At 41.3% G+C, this 15,820-nt stretch overlaps 1 protein-coding gene across 2 annotated transcripts in view; it reads left to right on the top strand.

Moving 5' to 3' along the window:
- Positions 1-6,758, top strand: part of CHCHD4 (coiled-coil-helix-coiled-coil-helix domain containing 4) — a 12,755-nt gene extending 5,997 nt beyond the window's left edge. For both annotated transcript variants that reach the window (XM_055259386.2, XM_055259385.2), the window contains exons 2-3: positions 2,318-2,416; positions 5,632-6,758. In XM_055259386.2, the coding sequence (XP_055115361.1) occupies positions 2,318-2,416; positions 5,632-5,939 (407 nt within the window). In that variant the 3' untranslated portion in view covers positions 5,940-6,758. The remainder of the gene's footprint in view (positions 1-2,317; positions 2,417-5,631) is intronic.
- Positions 6,759-15,820: the final 9,062 nt, after the last annotated feature.

A 15,820-nucleotide genomic window follows, 5' to 3' on the forward strand; every position in this document is an offset into this window, starting at 1 on the left:
AAATTTGCATCAGCTCATTCTGCTTAGCGTTCAACATTTTTACAGGTTGCGTTTGAGTATTTTGGAAACTGGCCAGAATTACCAAGGTTGCTAGGTACTTTAACAAGCCCTGGCTGCCTGGTCCAAAAGCTTTCCCAAGTCAGCCACAGGGGAAGAGCAGTCTTCTATTGGATGACATGCAAGGTGTTGAGGCAGAGACCAGCTCTGGGAGCAGAAGCCTCCAGTGGGTTGGGGGTCCTGGCCCTGTGTGTGCTGAGGGTTTTTTGTTGTTATTCTGTCCTAGTGTAAGAGACCCTGTGCAGTGTGGGCATGGCGTAAGGCACCGAAGTGCCCTCCCTCTGTCCCCTGAACTGTCCTTCTCACTGGAGATGTTGCTCGGTTTTTGTTGTCACCGCCCCCTGCCTTCCAGAAGCCTCTTAATTACTTCAGCCCAAGCATGGGCCCAAACCTTTTTCCTTGCTTTCCCCTCAGCATACCTGTGACTGAACTTTTCTAAATATAAACAAAAAGTATAAAGTAATCAGAGATGCCTGCAGCTTTCACAGAGCTACGTTTCTGCAGGTTAGGCCTCTGCGCCCACAGTAGCCACTCACTCAGAGCCACGCACTGTGGCTGTCTGCCAGGCACTTTTGGCCATACCTGAAGAAGTCTTCTTAAATGCTTGGCACCTCCTATCCCCTTCCAGATGAGGGTCCCAGTACCCCAGATCTAGGATCAGAATGCATGGTCAGTTGGTCTGTAGAATTTGTCATTCACCTTCACCAGGAAAGTACAAGAAAGATCTTGTTTACTTGGCAAACATTTCACTTGATTCTAAGCTTTTTGGGGCAGAGGTTGGGTTGGAATTTATTGTATTTATTCATTGCCCAAGGTGCACAAGCTCTCAGGCAGTGCCCAGTCATGCTAAGTGCTCAGTGTCAGCTATCATTATTCTTGTGCAAATGTTGGTGCGGGGCAGTATGGGTGTGTAGAAAGGATCTCCAACAGTGTAGACTTCAGAGAATCCTGTCCTGTGTGGCCCAGCAAGTTCCTACTCAGAGCCTCAGGCTCACCACCATTAAAAGGGGATGCTGCTACCTCCCTCTCAGGGTGGCGATAGGATGGAGAAATGAGCTCACATGGAGGACCAAGAGATGGACTGGCTCTGTCTGTTCTCCGGGGACAGCTGGAGAAACTGATGACCCACCATGCACCATGGGTTACTAAGGACAAGGTGCTCCTTGCCCACAGTGGGAATATCTGACGCATACCTGTGGTGTGGTTAGCTGATGGCCAAAGTTTTTAGGAAGGTGAGGTAAAGTATTGACAGCTACAAGGTGTAGCAGAGAGGGCTGTAAGGACCTGCCTTCTGCTTAACTCAGCCTTGGTTTTCTGCTGTACTCGATGGGGGCTGAGGGTGATAATACTTCATAGGGGGTCACTGTAAGGCAGTTAATGCACCCACCCTGGTTTGGCCAGGACTGATGTGCTTTTCTGTGCTCACCCAGCCTCCAATGAGGAGAAGCTCCTAATATAAAATGCATTTGACTCTCACTGGTCTGTTTTCCTGGAGCCCTCAGACATTCTGGCAGCCAGGCCCCAGGGGAGGGCTCTGGTTGTGAACAAGGTGCTCTGTACTTTAGGCCTGCTGGCTTTCCCATGCTGGTCCTCACAGGACCACAATCCTGACCCTAACCACTGTTGGGTTTGTCCTAAAAAAATAAACTGCAGATGGTCACAGTTAAAAAGATCTGAGAAGTGCTCCTCCCACTGCACCCCTCCAGTTATTATACTTGTTGGGAAATGGTCCCCAGGCCTCTTGGACTGTGGGGAGTGGAATGGCTGCAGTGTTCCTCACCTTCATGACCCTTCCTTCTTCCGGCCAAGGTTAGGAGCCCAGAGGCCTAGTGGGGGTGCTGGCTGTGGGCACTCTCAGACCACCTGTGTCCTCAGCCTTTCAGAGGCAAGGGCCTGTGGCCACAACAGCTGTGTGGGCTGCAGTGATCTGTAGGCTGAGGACCCACATCACTGCACACTCAATTTGCCAATGTGCTCAGTCTTCCTCCAACTTTTTATGCATTCTGAGCCCTGTGGGTAAACCCCTAGGACACTCTTTTTCTTCAGTGCTTTTTTTTCTGCCCTGCCCCTTATCCATCCCCTTTTGTTTCCTACCCCTAGCATATGAGAGCAGTTTGATGCTCACCTCACATAGGGATGGCATATGGGACAGTCTTCAAACTTGGTTTGTAGTTCAAACTTGGGTGGCGGCTGCTTTGGGTTTAAAGCTGATTCACTGCTCTTGAATGAAACATTTTTTCCTCTGTTCTCCAAACACTAGGGAAGGATCGAATCATATTTGTGACCAAAGAAGATCATGAAACTCCAAGCAGTGCAGAATTGGTGGCTGATGACCCCAATGATCCATACGAGGAGCATGGTAAGTGACATGTGGCCTCCCAGGGACCCACATCAGGGCACTGGGGGGAAGCTCAGTGTTCTTAATTCTTTTCCCATGTTTTCCTAGCCAAGGCCGAGTTTTCAGGTATCTATTCTCAGCCATAGACTGTCTCTGAGGGCAGTGGTTTATATTCCTCAGAGGTTTGAGGGACTGTGCTTTCCAGCCTTGTTCTGATGTACTTCCCTGGCACAACAGTTAAGTTTTGGGAGAAGGTGTTAGTAGATTCCAGCAGTTATAGGTAGGTTAAGGTGACAGGGCTTTTGCTCAGACAAGTTGCTGACTGAATTCTGCCACATCTACCAACTTTATTAGCAAGTAGACAGTCATGCACCTTGTTCTGTAAGGTTGGTGAAGTCCCTGCTGTCTCTAACTGCTCCAGCAAGCACCTTACATGAAAAGGTCACTTGCCACAGACAGCTTTCCAGCAGCGGGATTCAACTAACCTAGTCAGAGCTGTTGCACACTCCTTGGTTAATGGCTGAATATAACAGTGGCCGCTTAGGCCTAGGACATTGTTCCAAAGGATTTGGGCTGCTAAACTCACTAGATACTTACTACTGTAGCCTGTGTGAGGTGGATGTGTGTGTGCAGTGTCCATGAACAACCTACGTATTGTACAGTACTCAGTTCACCAAATCAAAAACCACTTCTGATGTCCATGATGACAACTAACCTTCTAGTGCTAATTGGTAATTGAAGAGCTTGAAGCAGCCACCTCGAGAATATGGGCTCCTGACTGGAATTTCTCAAATGCTAACTGATGTGTATATTCCTTCTGCAGGACCCTTCGCTTGTTGCCCTGACTGCTCCTAGGGGTTAAAGCGTAAAATACATATCCAGTACCCAGTGGGAGCAGTGGGAAATGCAGACCTTATACAAAGTGTTAGCATTCTGAGAAAGACAGCTGCAAGGGTAATCTTGATCAGGGCTTACATGTCAATTCTAGTACCTTGCTTATCTTTAGATCCATATTAAGCACACTTCATTAATTGATCAAGACTGTGGAGGCCTGCAGGACAAATCGGGCCTTGTTTTGTTTGCCTCACAGTGTTATTAAAAACAGAATGTATCTGCCTTTAGACTGGGCTGCCCCCTCCAGATCCCACCATTCTTTACAGTCCCTGTTGTTTTTTTACCTGCTTCTGTCACTTGCAATATATCTGCTTGGATTGTAGGTATCCTGTATGATGCATTTGGCTTTACAGCCCCTTAGAGTGAATACTTTGTACAAAGAAGCCTATAAAACACAAAGAACTCTGGGACCCAAGTTTCAAGCTCTTAAACTGCAAAATTACTAAGTGGACCAAGTAAGCCACCATTTTATGCCATCTACCTGCCTTCCAGCACCCAGCTCTGCAGCTGAGATGGTGCTTGGAATAGCTAAGAGTACCAAGAAAAAAAGGTGGCAGAATTAATTTTCCTAGAATCAAAACATCAAGAGGGCCTTAAAGATCATCTGATCCAATGAGAAAACTGGGGGCCCAGGCGGAGGGCGGAGACTGACTGAGCCAGAGACTGGAACTTCAGGCCTTAGACTGCATGTTTGACAACACACTGCATCTGAGCTTTATGTAACATGCCAAAGGTACCCTCTCTGTGGATTTATATTGTGTCCCTGAAATGCAAATTGGCACCATGTGCTTTGTGAGGAGGTATCTCATTCCAGCTCACCTGCCCCTAAGAAATAATGAAACAAGGACTCCTGGGTTATAATTTTTTTGTTCTTTTTAATCAACCACCTGGTCAGTTTGCACTGGGTTATAATTTTTAAATGTCAGTATTACCTCTTTTGGAAACTGGTTGTGCAGGTTTGTGAGCAGATTTGAAGCTCCAGGAAGCAGCATTTGCAAATGTTTTTCCAGCACTGAGGTCCCTGTCAAGAAGTGGTGAGATGTAGGGGAAGGGGCATGGACTCTGGGAATCCTGTCAGCCCAGTCTGCAGTCCTCACTTGGACCATGAACCCCAGAGACTGCATGAGTAAACTGGGGTTAGTAGCACCCACTGCAGAAGGTTGTCAGAAGGCTTATGTGAGTTACCAAGCATAGCTTAATGCAGGAGAACTTGATCTGCAACTGCTGATGGTCCTGGGGGTTTGCTGCCTGCTAAGGGGACAGCACTAGTTGGCATCGTCCTTGCTATCCCCATTTTACAAGTAAGGAACAGGAATAGCTACAGCAGATCCATTGATCAGTGGAGCTTCCCAAGCTGGAATTGAGAGGCAGGTGGGGTTTCGCCTAGGACTTTGGATGTTAGTGCAGAGTATCAGGCTTGGGTACCGCCCTGGAGTGAAGAATCGTGTAATGTCATAGGACCTTTTAGAGGCTCTCTTAGAAAGTACTTTCAGTCTCTTAATAAGAATCATGTAAGAAACTTCTATATGAATCATATGTCTGTCACAAAGCTGAAAATGAAGCCATCATTTTGAGAGCATTTTGGAAAACCAAGAAATACTATTTAGATGTGAATAAAGTTCAGTGATAAGGTATAAAAGTCAAAAGAAAGAGGCCTATTAATATAGTGAAAATGAAAACCCATCTATAACCTTGCTTCCTCCCCAACACATATGTGCAGTTTAACAGATTTGGTTGATTTTTACAAGAATGTACTATCACTAATGGTATGCCACCAGCTTCTCATTGTGCAGCATGTCTTGGACATCTTTCCTCGTCAATACATAAGGAGCAACCTCCTCCTTTTCACCATTCCCCAGGCTATGCTGAGCTTCTGAGAGCAGCTTCAGGGCAAGAGGGGCTCAGGGGGCAGGGAGTATGGGGGTAGGGTGGTCCTGATCATCCATATGGGGAGGGGGTTTAGAAAGAGGAGATCAATACCTCAGTTCCTTAAAGTGTTTGGGCTTTCAAAAAGCTCTTCACTAACCATCCAAGTGATCTCTTCTTCTTTGGATTACATGGGTCCCGGTATTTAATTCTTGGAGCACAGCATCAGAGCACTGGGAGGTGGCTTAGAATAAATTAGTGTCACACATGGAGAAATATGTCATTGGTTGCTTCTCTCCCAGGTGGGCCAAGGAATGCTGGAATATGTGCTAGGCTTTAAACCTAATCCAGATCAAGGTGTGGGTCCATAGGCAACAATAGTTCCTGTTCTGCACCGCCTGAGTAGCCTGTGAGGACTGGACTAGTTTTGTATTTTCTGAAACTTTAGAGAACATCTCTCTATCTTCCTGTTCTAGGATTGATACTGCCAAATGGAAACATTAACTGGAACTGCCCATGCCTTGGGGGAATGGCCAGTGGCCCCTGTGGAGAACAGTTCAAGTCAGCCTTTTCCTGCTTCCACTACAGCACGGAGGAGATCAAGGGGTCAGACTGTGTAGACCAGTTCCGGGCCATGCAGGAATGCATGCAGAAATACCCAGACCTCTATCCCCAAGAGGATGAGGATGAGGAAGAGGAAAGAGAGAAGCAGCCAGCAGAACAAGCAGAGGAAACAGCTCCCACTGAGGCCACTGCAACCAAAGAAGAGGAGGGGTCAAGTTAATGAAGGCCACGAGGCACTGGGCTCCAGTCCTTTTGGAGTGGACCTTTTGCAAAAGGCCTTGTCGTCACCTTCCAAGAAAGTGTCTTTCCCTCTGTTGTCCTGTGCACTGTAATATACAAAATAACTTATTTTGATGATCAGGGTCTTGACCTCTTGACATATACACTGAAAAAAAATGGGGGTTGTATGTATGTGTGTCCTACCTAAACCTGTGGCCACCACTTTTGAATTCTCAGATTGCCCTGAATTTTGCCACTTTTAAATAACGTGCTGAATAAGCTCAGCAACTAAAAACCATTACCCAAGAACGTTTCTTGTGAGTGAGCTGATTTATTCTGATTCATTATATTCCTTTTGGTAGATTTTATACCCCTTGGAGAAATAATACAAGTAATAGAAACAAAAACATCTTCTGTTAAAAATGCTGGGGTGGGGCCATATCTACTAGCAGAGGTCAGATGGTCAGATACAATTTCTGCAAACCAATCTTGACCTTGAGTATGTGAAGGGGTACTGTACTTCATTCCTGATACATTTTGGTTTCCATGTTGGTGTTGAGCTCCTGGTTTTCTGTGTTTGGACGATGAAGATTTGGACCCTCCCATTCATAATCCCTTTCTAAGTGAAGGGAGAGGCTGGCTTGGCTGTTCCTTGTTATTCCGTAAGCCCTGGTTTGGGGCCCATGTTCACACTGGCTCTCAGTCTAGTCAGGTGCAAAGTTCTTGAGAGGTAGGGACCTAATTATTACCAGAGTAGCAGCAAGAGAGGAAATGTTGTGAATTAAGTATTCAATTAAAAGGAAACATGATTTATACCTGATTTTGAATGTGTCCTTTGTTTTCACTAGTTAAAAATGTTTTCTGTATAAAAAAGTATAAATTATGAACAAATCAATTGCAATTCCTCTTGAAATACTGGTAAACCAATTTTAGTCTGTTAAAATTTTCTCTGTTGAGTTCAAAGGAAGCTCACTTTTTCGTATGTGAGCAGATGCCTTCACACAGACATTGCAGTTAGTCTATGAGGTGGGGAAGGCTCTTCCTGTTTGAAAATAGATTAACTTGCCTAAGGTAACTGCTAGACAGTTTTCAGGCTGTGGCATAGTAATGCCTCATTTGTCTTCAAATGTGTTATTTATGTAAAAAATTACCTTAAAACTTAGTAGCTTGAAACAAGGAATCTGGGCATGGCTTACCTGGGTTCTCTGGCTCAGTGTCTCATGAGGCTATGATACTTGTAGTCATCTCAAGGTGTGACAGGCCTTTCAAGGTCGCTCAAAGTGGTTTCTGGGAGGGTTCAGTGGATTGAATCTTGTGGGTTGTGGATTGAGGGCCTCAGTGCCTTACTGGCTGTTGGCCAGACACCTCCTTCAGTTCCTTGCCACATGGTCTTTGCCTTAAAGGGTCAGCTCACAACATGGGAGGTGGCTTCCATCAGAGCAAGCGAGAGAGCAAGATGGATGCCAGAGCCTTTTCATCACCTAATCTCAAAACTGACATTCCATAACTCTACCATAGTCTATTTGTTAGAAGTGAGACACAGCCCACACTCAAGGAGAGGGACACAAGAACATGAGTAACAGAAAGCTGCCTGCCACACTGGAGAATGAGGCACCACCACGTTAAAGCTTGAAAGCTTGAAGGCATGGTTAAAATGCAAGGATTTGTGGTTCAGAGGTATATGGAGGTAGAGAACTGCTTTCTATATCCAGAGCTTTTTTTTTTTTTTTGAGACGGAGTCTCGCTGTCGCCCAGGCTGGGGTGCAATGGCGCCATCTTGGCTCACTGCAGGCTCCGCCCCTCCAGGGTTCACGCCGTTCTCCTGCCTCAGCCTCCCGAGTAGCTGGGACTACAGGCGCCCGCCACCTCGCCCGGCTAATTTTTTGTATTTTTAGTAGAGACGGTTTCACCGTGTTAGCCAGGATGGTCTCGATCTCCTCACCTCGTGATCCACCCACCTCGGCCTCCCAAAGTGCTGGGATTACAGGCGTGAGCCACCGCGCCCGGCCCCAGAGCTTTTTTAAACCTTGCTTGATTAGGAGCTAAGAACCTGGAGCTGGCCAAGTATGGAAGGTGCGACAGACCCTAATGACTTCTTTTAACAGAGTTTTGCACATTTAAAAACCATATTTCTCTCGTTAAAATTTTGGTCACAATCAAGGTGTTACTGTTTTGTGACCATGTCATGTACCCCATTTATTTGATGCATTCATGGAATCTACAGTTCCAAGCCCTAGGGACATAGAGTGATTCATTCATGGTACTGCCCATAAAGCTACAATCTAGCCAGGAAGTCAACATTTACTAGAAAGCAGAAAGGAATGGATGAGTGTTACATAATGGTGCTGGATTTTCAGGGCTAGGTTCTTCCGGCCATGGTAACTTACAGCAGAGATTCTCAAACTGCCCAACTCGACTTGGGTTAGGCAAAAGGTTCCATCCTTTTCCACTTTTCAGTGGAAAAACAAATTGGTGATAAGGAATTGGCACCGTATAAGCAATTGGAAGTGGGTGGAGATTATGCTTTACTACAAGAGGTTTGGATAATTCATATTTAAGTTGCTGTGTATCTTTAAATGTAAGAACACCAACAGATCAAAGAGTTAACGATTCAGATAAATGCAGGTTGATAATTTTTAAAGAACAGCAATAATTGAAACAAAGCGCTGCTCAAAATAACACTGACTTGAAAATGCAATTACCAACACAGTGTTTTATGTCTGTTTTGTTTTGTTTTGTTTTGTTTTGTTTAAGAGTTTCGCTCTGTTGGAGTGCAGTGGCATAATCATGGCTCACTGCAGGCTCAACCTCCTGGGCTCAAGTGATCCTCCTGCCTTAGCCTACCAAAGCACTGAAATAGCCTGTTTTGTATTTTTGTGATATAGGCAAGTGCAGCATATCAGCCAAGCTTCTTAATAGAACACTACACTCTAGTCCTTAGTTCTAGGACTGTACAGATTTTAACTTATGTATTTATTTTAGAAACAGAGTCTCGCTCTGTTGCCTAGGCTGGAGTGCAGTGGCACAATCAGCTCACTGCAGCCCTGGACTCCTGGGCTCAAACGATTCTCCCATCTCAGCCTCCCAAGTAGCTGGGACTATAGGCGTGCTCCACCATGACTGGCTAAGTTTTTTTTTTTGTAGAGATAGGGTCTCACTATGTTGCCCAGGCTAGTCTCAAACTTCTGGCCTCAAGCAATTCTCCTGCCTCAGCCTCCCAAAACACTGGGATTACAGGTGTAAGCCATCATGCCCAGCAGAGACTCATTTTCACATAACGGTTGCTTTCTTGTAGTTTTGAGACATTACGGGTTACTAAAATATTTTGAAGTTAAAATCTGAAGTCTGGTATAAAATGGCATAGTAATTGCACATGAACAGGCTGGCTACAGCTAAAAGCAGCTCTTAGATTTTCATAGTGGAGCCAGAAAAGCAGAAATTTCATTCCTTGCCTTTTTCATGAAATAACTAGCCCAAGGTTATATTGTTAATGGATAAGATTATTGTGAGGGATAACTCAAATGAGAAATGATGTTGCTGTCTTTGAGAACCGGGGATTTTGGTGTGGGAGAAATGAATAAAGATGTAAAATTGATAAAGTGTAGTAAAATCCCTTAGTTCACAGTTGGAGTTTGGATTATCAGTGTAAACTCGATGTATTTTTTTAAATAAGACTTTTTAGTTTTTCCATGGAAAATGCCTAGAAATAAGTCCAAACCCAATAGTAATGCATTTCATTACCACCCAGATTGTGGTCTCCAGCATTTTTATTAAATGGTCCCAAGACGTCTTCAAGTCTGAGACACACGTACACGATGAGCTTGGAACTTCTTATACTAGGAAGTGTGGATGCTATGCTATCAAACCTATGAGGGTTGTGTCAAAAAACTCAGGAAAGATTGAATAGACTACCATTTGCCAAACACAGGACAGTCTGATCATCAGTAAGGATAATAATTGCGATATACTGAAATACATTAAATATATTTAAATCCATGAGCTCCTAGTGCTGCAGAGATAACTCGGGTCACGTTGGATAGTGCTGGGAAACATAGTGAAATGGTGACAACCAAGACTGCCCCGACTACTTGGGATGCAAGGACACCCTTTCAAAAGACATATCAACCTATCGCGATGTATGTGCTATATTTGGACCTGATTCAAATAAACTGTAATGAATATATATATATATATATATCTGTATCTCAGGAAAATGCGAACATTGAACACTTAATATATCAAATACTGTTAAATTTTCAGTTATGGTAATGCCACTGTGATTATGTTTAAAAAGGAAAATCACTACATTTGATAGAAATACATTGACTTTTGTTGATGAAGTTATATTACTAATGGGATTTGTTTCAACATAAGATGGAGAAGTCGTAGGTATAGAAAAAAGAAGATTGGCTGTAAGTTTATGACTTTTGAAGCAGGGTAATGAATGCAAAGCTAATATTATACGATCCTTTCTGTTTTTGTGTGTATTTCAAGTTTTTCTATAATAAAAAGTTTAAAACTTGGAAAAAGATACCATAAACAGGGTAAAAAACAGTTGCAAACCCAGAGAAGGTATTTGTAGCACATATGATTGGCAAAAGATTAATATATAGAATATCTAATGGACTCCTAATAATAAAACTACAGATAACCCAATAGGAAAATGGGCAAAAGACATGAACAGACTATTCACAGAAAATGAAACAAGAATGTTTAACATTCACTTGGAAATACATTTATCCTCATCATTCATCAAGGAAATACAAAATAGAAAATAAAATAAGTTACAATTTCAAACTTACCAAATTGCGGAAAATGAAAAATGTTGATCACAGTGTTGGCTAAGATGAAAACTCTTACACATTGCTGGTATGGGAGGTAAATTTATAAAACTATTTGGAAAACAATTTAGCATAAATGAATGTAAATAAACACAGGCATAATTTAGGAACAAGTAAATTCTGTGGTATGGACCATAGAGAAAATATGGCACATATGACCAGGAAATATCTTTTTTTAAAAAAAAGTCCCCAAAACATTTATTCACCAAACTTCCTAACTCAATTTTAAGCAAAATATAACAATGAATTAATAATCTGTGCAAGTGCTGACAGGCATGCAGACTGGTGTGACCTCTATGGAAGAGATTTTGAGAATATCTAACAACAACTACAGATGCGCATTTACCTTTCGAGTAGGTAAGCCCACTGCTCGGAATTTACCCTGAATCCACATCTCCACAAATAAAAAACAAGATATGCACAAGGTTATTCACTGCAGTATTAGATGTAATAATACAAGACTGCAAACATCCTAAATGCCTATCTACAGGAGACTGGTTGAATAACCGCGGTACATTACACAATTGAGTACTATGTAGCCATAAACAAGAATAAACATCTCCATGAACTAATATAAACCAACTTACAGGCAATGTTAAGTGAAAAAGTAGATATGGTATGTCCACTCAAAAGGCCTACAAGTTACAGCACTCAGTAAAATTAAGTATGCCTATAGTCCAGATCTTGGTTTCCAAAAACCAATCTCTCATTAAAAGGGCTCCTTGGAAAAATGGCTCATTCCAGGTCAAAGGCAGAGGAAATGCAAGATGAGCCTGGAACATCTTTTTGTGCCAGAAAGTAAGAAAATGCTCAAAGATGAATGGGGGCATGTCAGAAGGACACAGCTATATCTGTTAATAGTATAGCACCCAGAATACATAAAGAACTCTTACAACCCAATGATAAAAAGTCAAGTAGGCTGGGCGTGGTGGTTCACGTCTGTAATCCCAACACTTTGGGAGGCCGAGGCAGGAAGACACTTGGGAGCCTGGGAGGCCAAGGCTACAATAAGCCATGACCATGCCACTGCACTCCAGCCTGGACAACAAAGTGAGACCCTGTTTCAAAAACAAACACAAAAAACACAGAAAGCAAATAACCTAATTTAAAAATGAGCAAAGAATTTGAATAGACATTTCTCCAAAGATATATAAATGGTCAGTAAGCACATCATAAGAGGCTCCTTAACATCATTACTCACTCAGATACCTACCACCTTCACACTCACGATGATGGCTGTAATGTGAAGAAACTCAACAAAACAAAAAGCCAGGCTGTGTGTAGTCCTCACACCTATAATTCCAGCACTTCAGGAGGCCAAGGCGGGAGAACTATTTGAGGCCAGGAGTTTAAGACTAGCCTCGGCAACTCCTGTCTCCAAAAAGTAAAATAAAAACCAAATATGGCTTTACAATGTTATTCTTTCCAGAATTTCTGATAATTTCAAGTGAGAGAGGTAAACATTTTTAGTTACATGATCAGATACCCCATACGATTCGCAGACAATTTAATGTATCTCCAATCGGATGATTTACCGTAAAGAAAGCCACCAAAAATTGTAAGCAGTCTGGATTCGTGTTTATTGAAACCAGTAATTAGAGACATCTTTTTTTCCCCAGTTAAGGTTCCACATAACTGCATACTGCACCTGCATAGAGCCACATCCCTGGACTAAGGCTGTGGGGGATAATCTGCAGTCATAATTTTAAGTTAGAAGCACCCATAAATGTAGTATATAGACGACAGTGAACTTTCACTTACAGCATCAACATTGTTAAGGTCATGATGTACAGAGCAGTCACTTTCAAATTCATTAAATTAATAAAACATGACAACGTCTTCAGTTTAAATACTGATTTTAAAATGCCCATAAAAAAGTGCAAACAACATAATCTAGCAGCCTATCTGTTGCATTTTTAGGAATGACCAATTCATGGTCTTTATCTTGGCCATGTATTCAAAAGTTGGGCTTTTCTTTGATTTTTTTATTTTAAAGACAAACAGCAGATGTAGCCATTATATTGTATATAAATGTCATAAAACTGTCGTTTACAGTCTACCATACAAGTGTATGCTGCAAATAAAATGAATTTTACTTTAAAATGTAAAGGCTGTCTATTATTTGGCCTTTGGTTTCAATGCTTGAAAACCCCAAAATAACAAAACTCATCTCCCTTCCTCCCACCTCCCAAAAAGAACCCTGCAGCTCCACAGACTAAGTAACCCCACCTTTAGTGTGACCATAAGCTGTTTGGCATCTATTGATGACCAGGAAACATCTAAAACAATATTCAAAGGAGCCTTGTTTACATGTTCCTAAAAGATTGGATAAAGATATTTTGTTTGATTCATGCAATGTCATTCTATAAGAAGTGCTGATGAACTACAGCTTCACATGTCAACAAGGATTATTCTCAAAACAGAAGGCTTAGTATAGAAAACAACTTTCCAGGAATGAATCCAGAATGATTCCATATATATATAAGCTGTGAAATTAACAAAAATCTTAAGATATATTTGTATAACATATAGCAAAAACTTTAAAATGAAAAGAGAAATAACAACACGTGATTTATTTAGGAGATTTTTGGTTCCATGCATTCAGAAAAAGATACACAGGGGCTTCAAATACATCAATAAACTCCCACTTTGTATAAGCTAAGTGGTGGCTTTGGTAGGGTTAATTCTTTTTAATATAATAATTATTATTCTTTAACATCAATTTCTCAAAAGATAATAAAGAGAAATAAAACTTCAGAGATCCCTTGGAATATTTTGGGGGCATTTGCAAAGTAGGAGTCTTTTTTTGTTTTTCCATGTGGAAAGCCAATTGTCCCACCATATTTGATAATTGACTTAAAGTGCCACCTCTGTCAACACTAAGTTTACACATACGGGTGGATTAGTTTCTCGACATTCTGATTCGTTGGTCTAATTGTATAAACCTACATGAACACCACATGGTTTTATTTACTGTAACTTGAAATTATACTTGATATCTAACAAGCCAAGCTTTCTGTCCTTTATTTCTCCTCTTCTTTTTATCCTCTCCCTTCCCTACTTCCTTTCTCTTCTCTTTTCTTCTTCTGTCTCCAATGTTTATTGTTATTCTGGCTGCTTGTTCTCTAATATTAATTTTAAGATCAGATTGTAAATTTCTAATGGTAATCCTTTTGAATTTTGATTGTTTATTAATTTGGGGGCTGATAGTTATTCAGGGGATTCTGTGTCTTCCTATCCATGACTATAGCATAACTCTTATTTGGGCCTTCATTTGTGTTTTTATTAAGTTTTCCATTTAAGTTTATATACATTTGTCCTAGGTACCATGTACTATGAATGGTATTCTTTTTAAAAATTGCATTTACTATTATGTATTTGCTAGGGAATGAGAATACTGTTGAGTGAATATGGATTCTATATATAGCCATCTTGCTGAAGTAACTCCTTATTTCTACAGGTTTCTCATGCATACTGTTGAATATTACATTTTGAAAATCGTATGATGTGAAAAAGGTGATTTTCCTTTCCAATAGACTTAATTTTTTTCCTTTCAAGCATCCCTTACAATACTGAATAGCAGAATTTCACATCAGCACCACCATGGACGTACTAATGAAAAAACTGCCTATCTACTTTGTGCATGTTAAACTCCAACCTAAAGGACTTTGGGATTGTGAAAGATATCAAAACTGAAGTTTGGGACAGGAACAAATTTTCTGTGAAGGAAGGATACATATCTTGAGTTCAGTTCCTGAACTCTAGGAACTACTAGCTTTATAAACCCTGGATATAAATAATTCAATTTATACAAATATCTTTTTTTGTTAAAATGGGGACAGCGAGTCCTAATACCATGAAGCACAGAAAGTAAAGTATTCAATTTTTGAATTAGAAACACAGCATAAAACAATGCTTATTATAATAACAGAAGGAGCACAGGACATCACAAAATCAGTATTTCTCATGAGACCCTGTGGCCTAACATAAACCTAAGATGCTTTTCTCTTAAATGTACAGTAGTGGTGTTTCTGCTGACATAACAGACTAGAGACACAGAAGGACCTTCTGTTACAAATACGTTATAAGCCATTCAGTTAATAGGGTTGCTCCTAAAAAAAAAAAAAAAAAAAAAAAAAGATGTTATAAGCCATGTATAAAGTAACCTTATTTTAAATGCGCAACTGAGTTTATAAAATAGTATGGAAAATTCTCAGGGGATTAAAATGAAGAAGAATCTGGAACTAGGAAACCAGGTTCCCCTTAGTTTGTTTGTTTTTTTTTAAGTAATTTTAACTTTTAGATTCAGGGGATAGATATGCAGGTTTGTTACATAAGTATATTGTGTGATGCTGAGGTTCAGGGATATGAATGATCCTGTCACCCAGGTAGTGAGCCTATTACCCAATAGGTGGTTTTCCATTAAGTCCTTGCCCCCATCTCCCTCCCTCCTCTAGTAGTCCCCAGTGTCTATTGTTCCCACCTTTATGTCCCTAAGTACCCAATGTTTAAGTTTCCACTTATAATGAGAACATGCAGTATTTGGTTTTCTGTTCCTGTGTTAATTCACTTGGGAGAATGTCCTCCAACTGCAACCATATTGCTGCAAAGGACATGATTTCATTCTCTTTTATGACTGAATAGTATTCCACGGGCTATACGTACCAAATTTTCTTTATCCAGTCCACCATTGATGGGCACCTAGGTTGATTCCATGTCTTTGCTATTGTGAACAGTGCTGCAATGAACATACAAGTGGATGTGTCCTTTTTGTAGAATAATTTCTTTTCCTTTGGGCATACCCCCAGTAATGGGATTGCTGAGTCACATGGTAGTTTTGTTTTTAGTTCTTTGAGAAATCTCCAAACAGCTTCCCACAGTGGCTGAACTAATTTACATTGCCACCAATAGTATATAAGTTTTCCCTTTTCTCTGCAGCCTCTCCAGCATTGTTATTTTTTGTCTTTTTAATAACAGCCATTCTGACTGGTGGGAGATGATATCTAATTGTGGTTCTGACTTGCATTTCTCTAATGATTAG

The sequence above is a fragment of the Symphalangus syndactylus genome, chromosome 21, assembly GCF_028878055.3.
Source record: "Symphalangus syndactylus isolate Jambi chromosome 21, NHGRI_mSymSyn1-v2.1_pri, whole genome shotgun sequence".
In the NCBI taxonomy this organism is placed as follows: Eukaryota; Metazoa; Chordata; class Mammalia; order Primates; family Hylobatidae; genus Symphalangus; species Symphalangus syndactylus.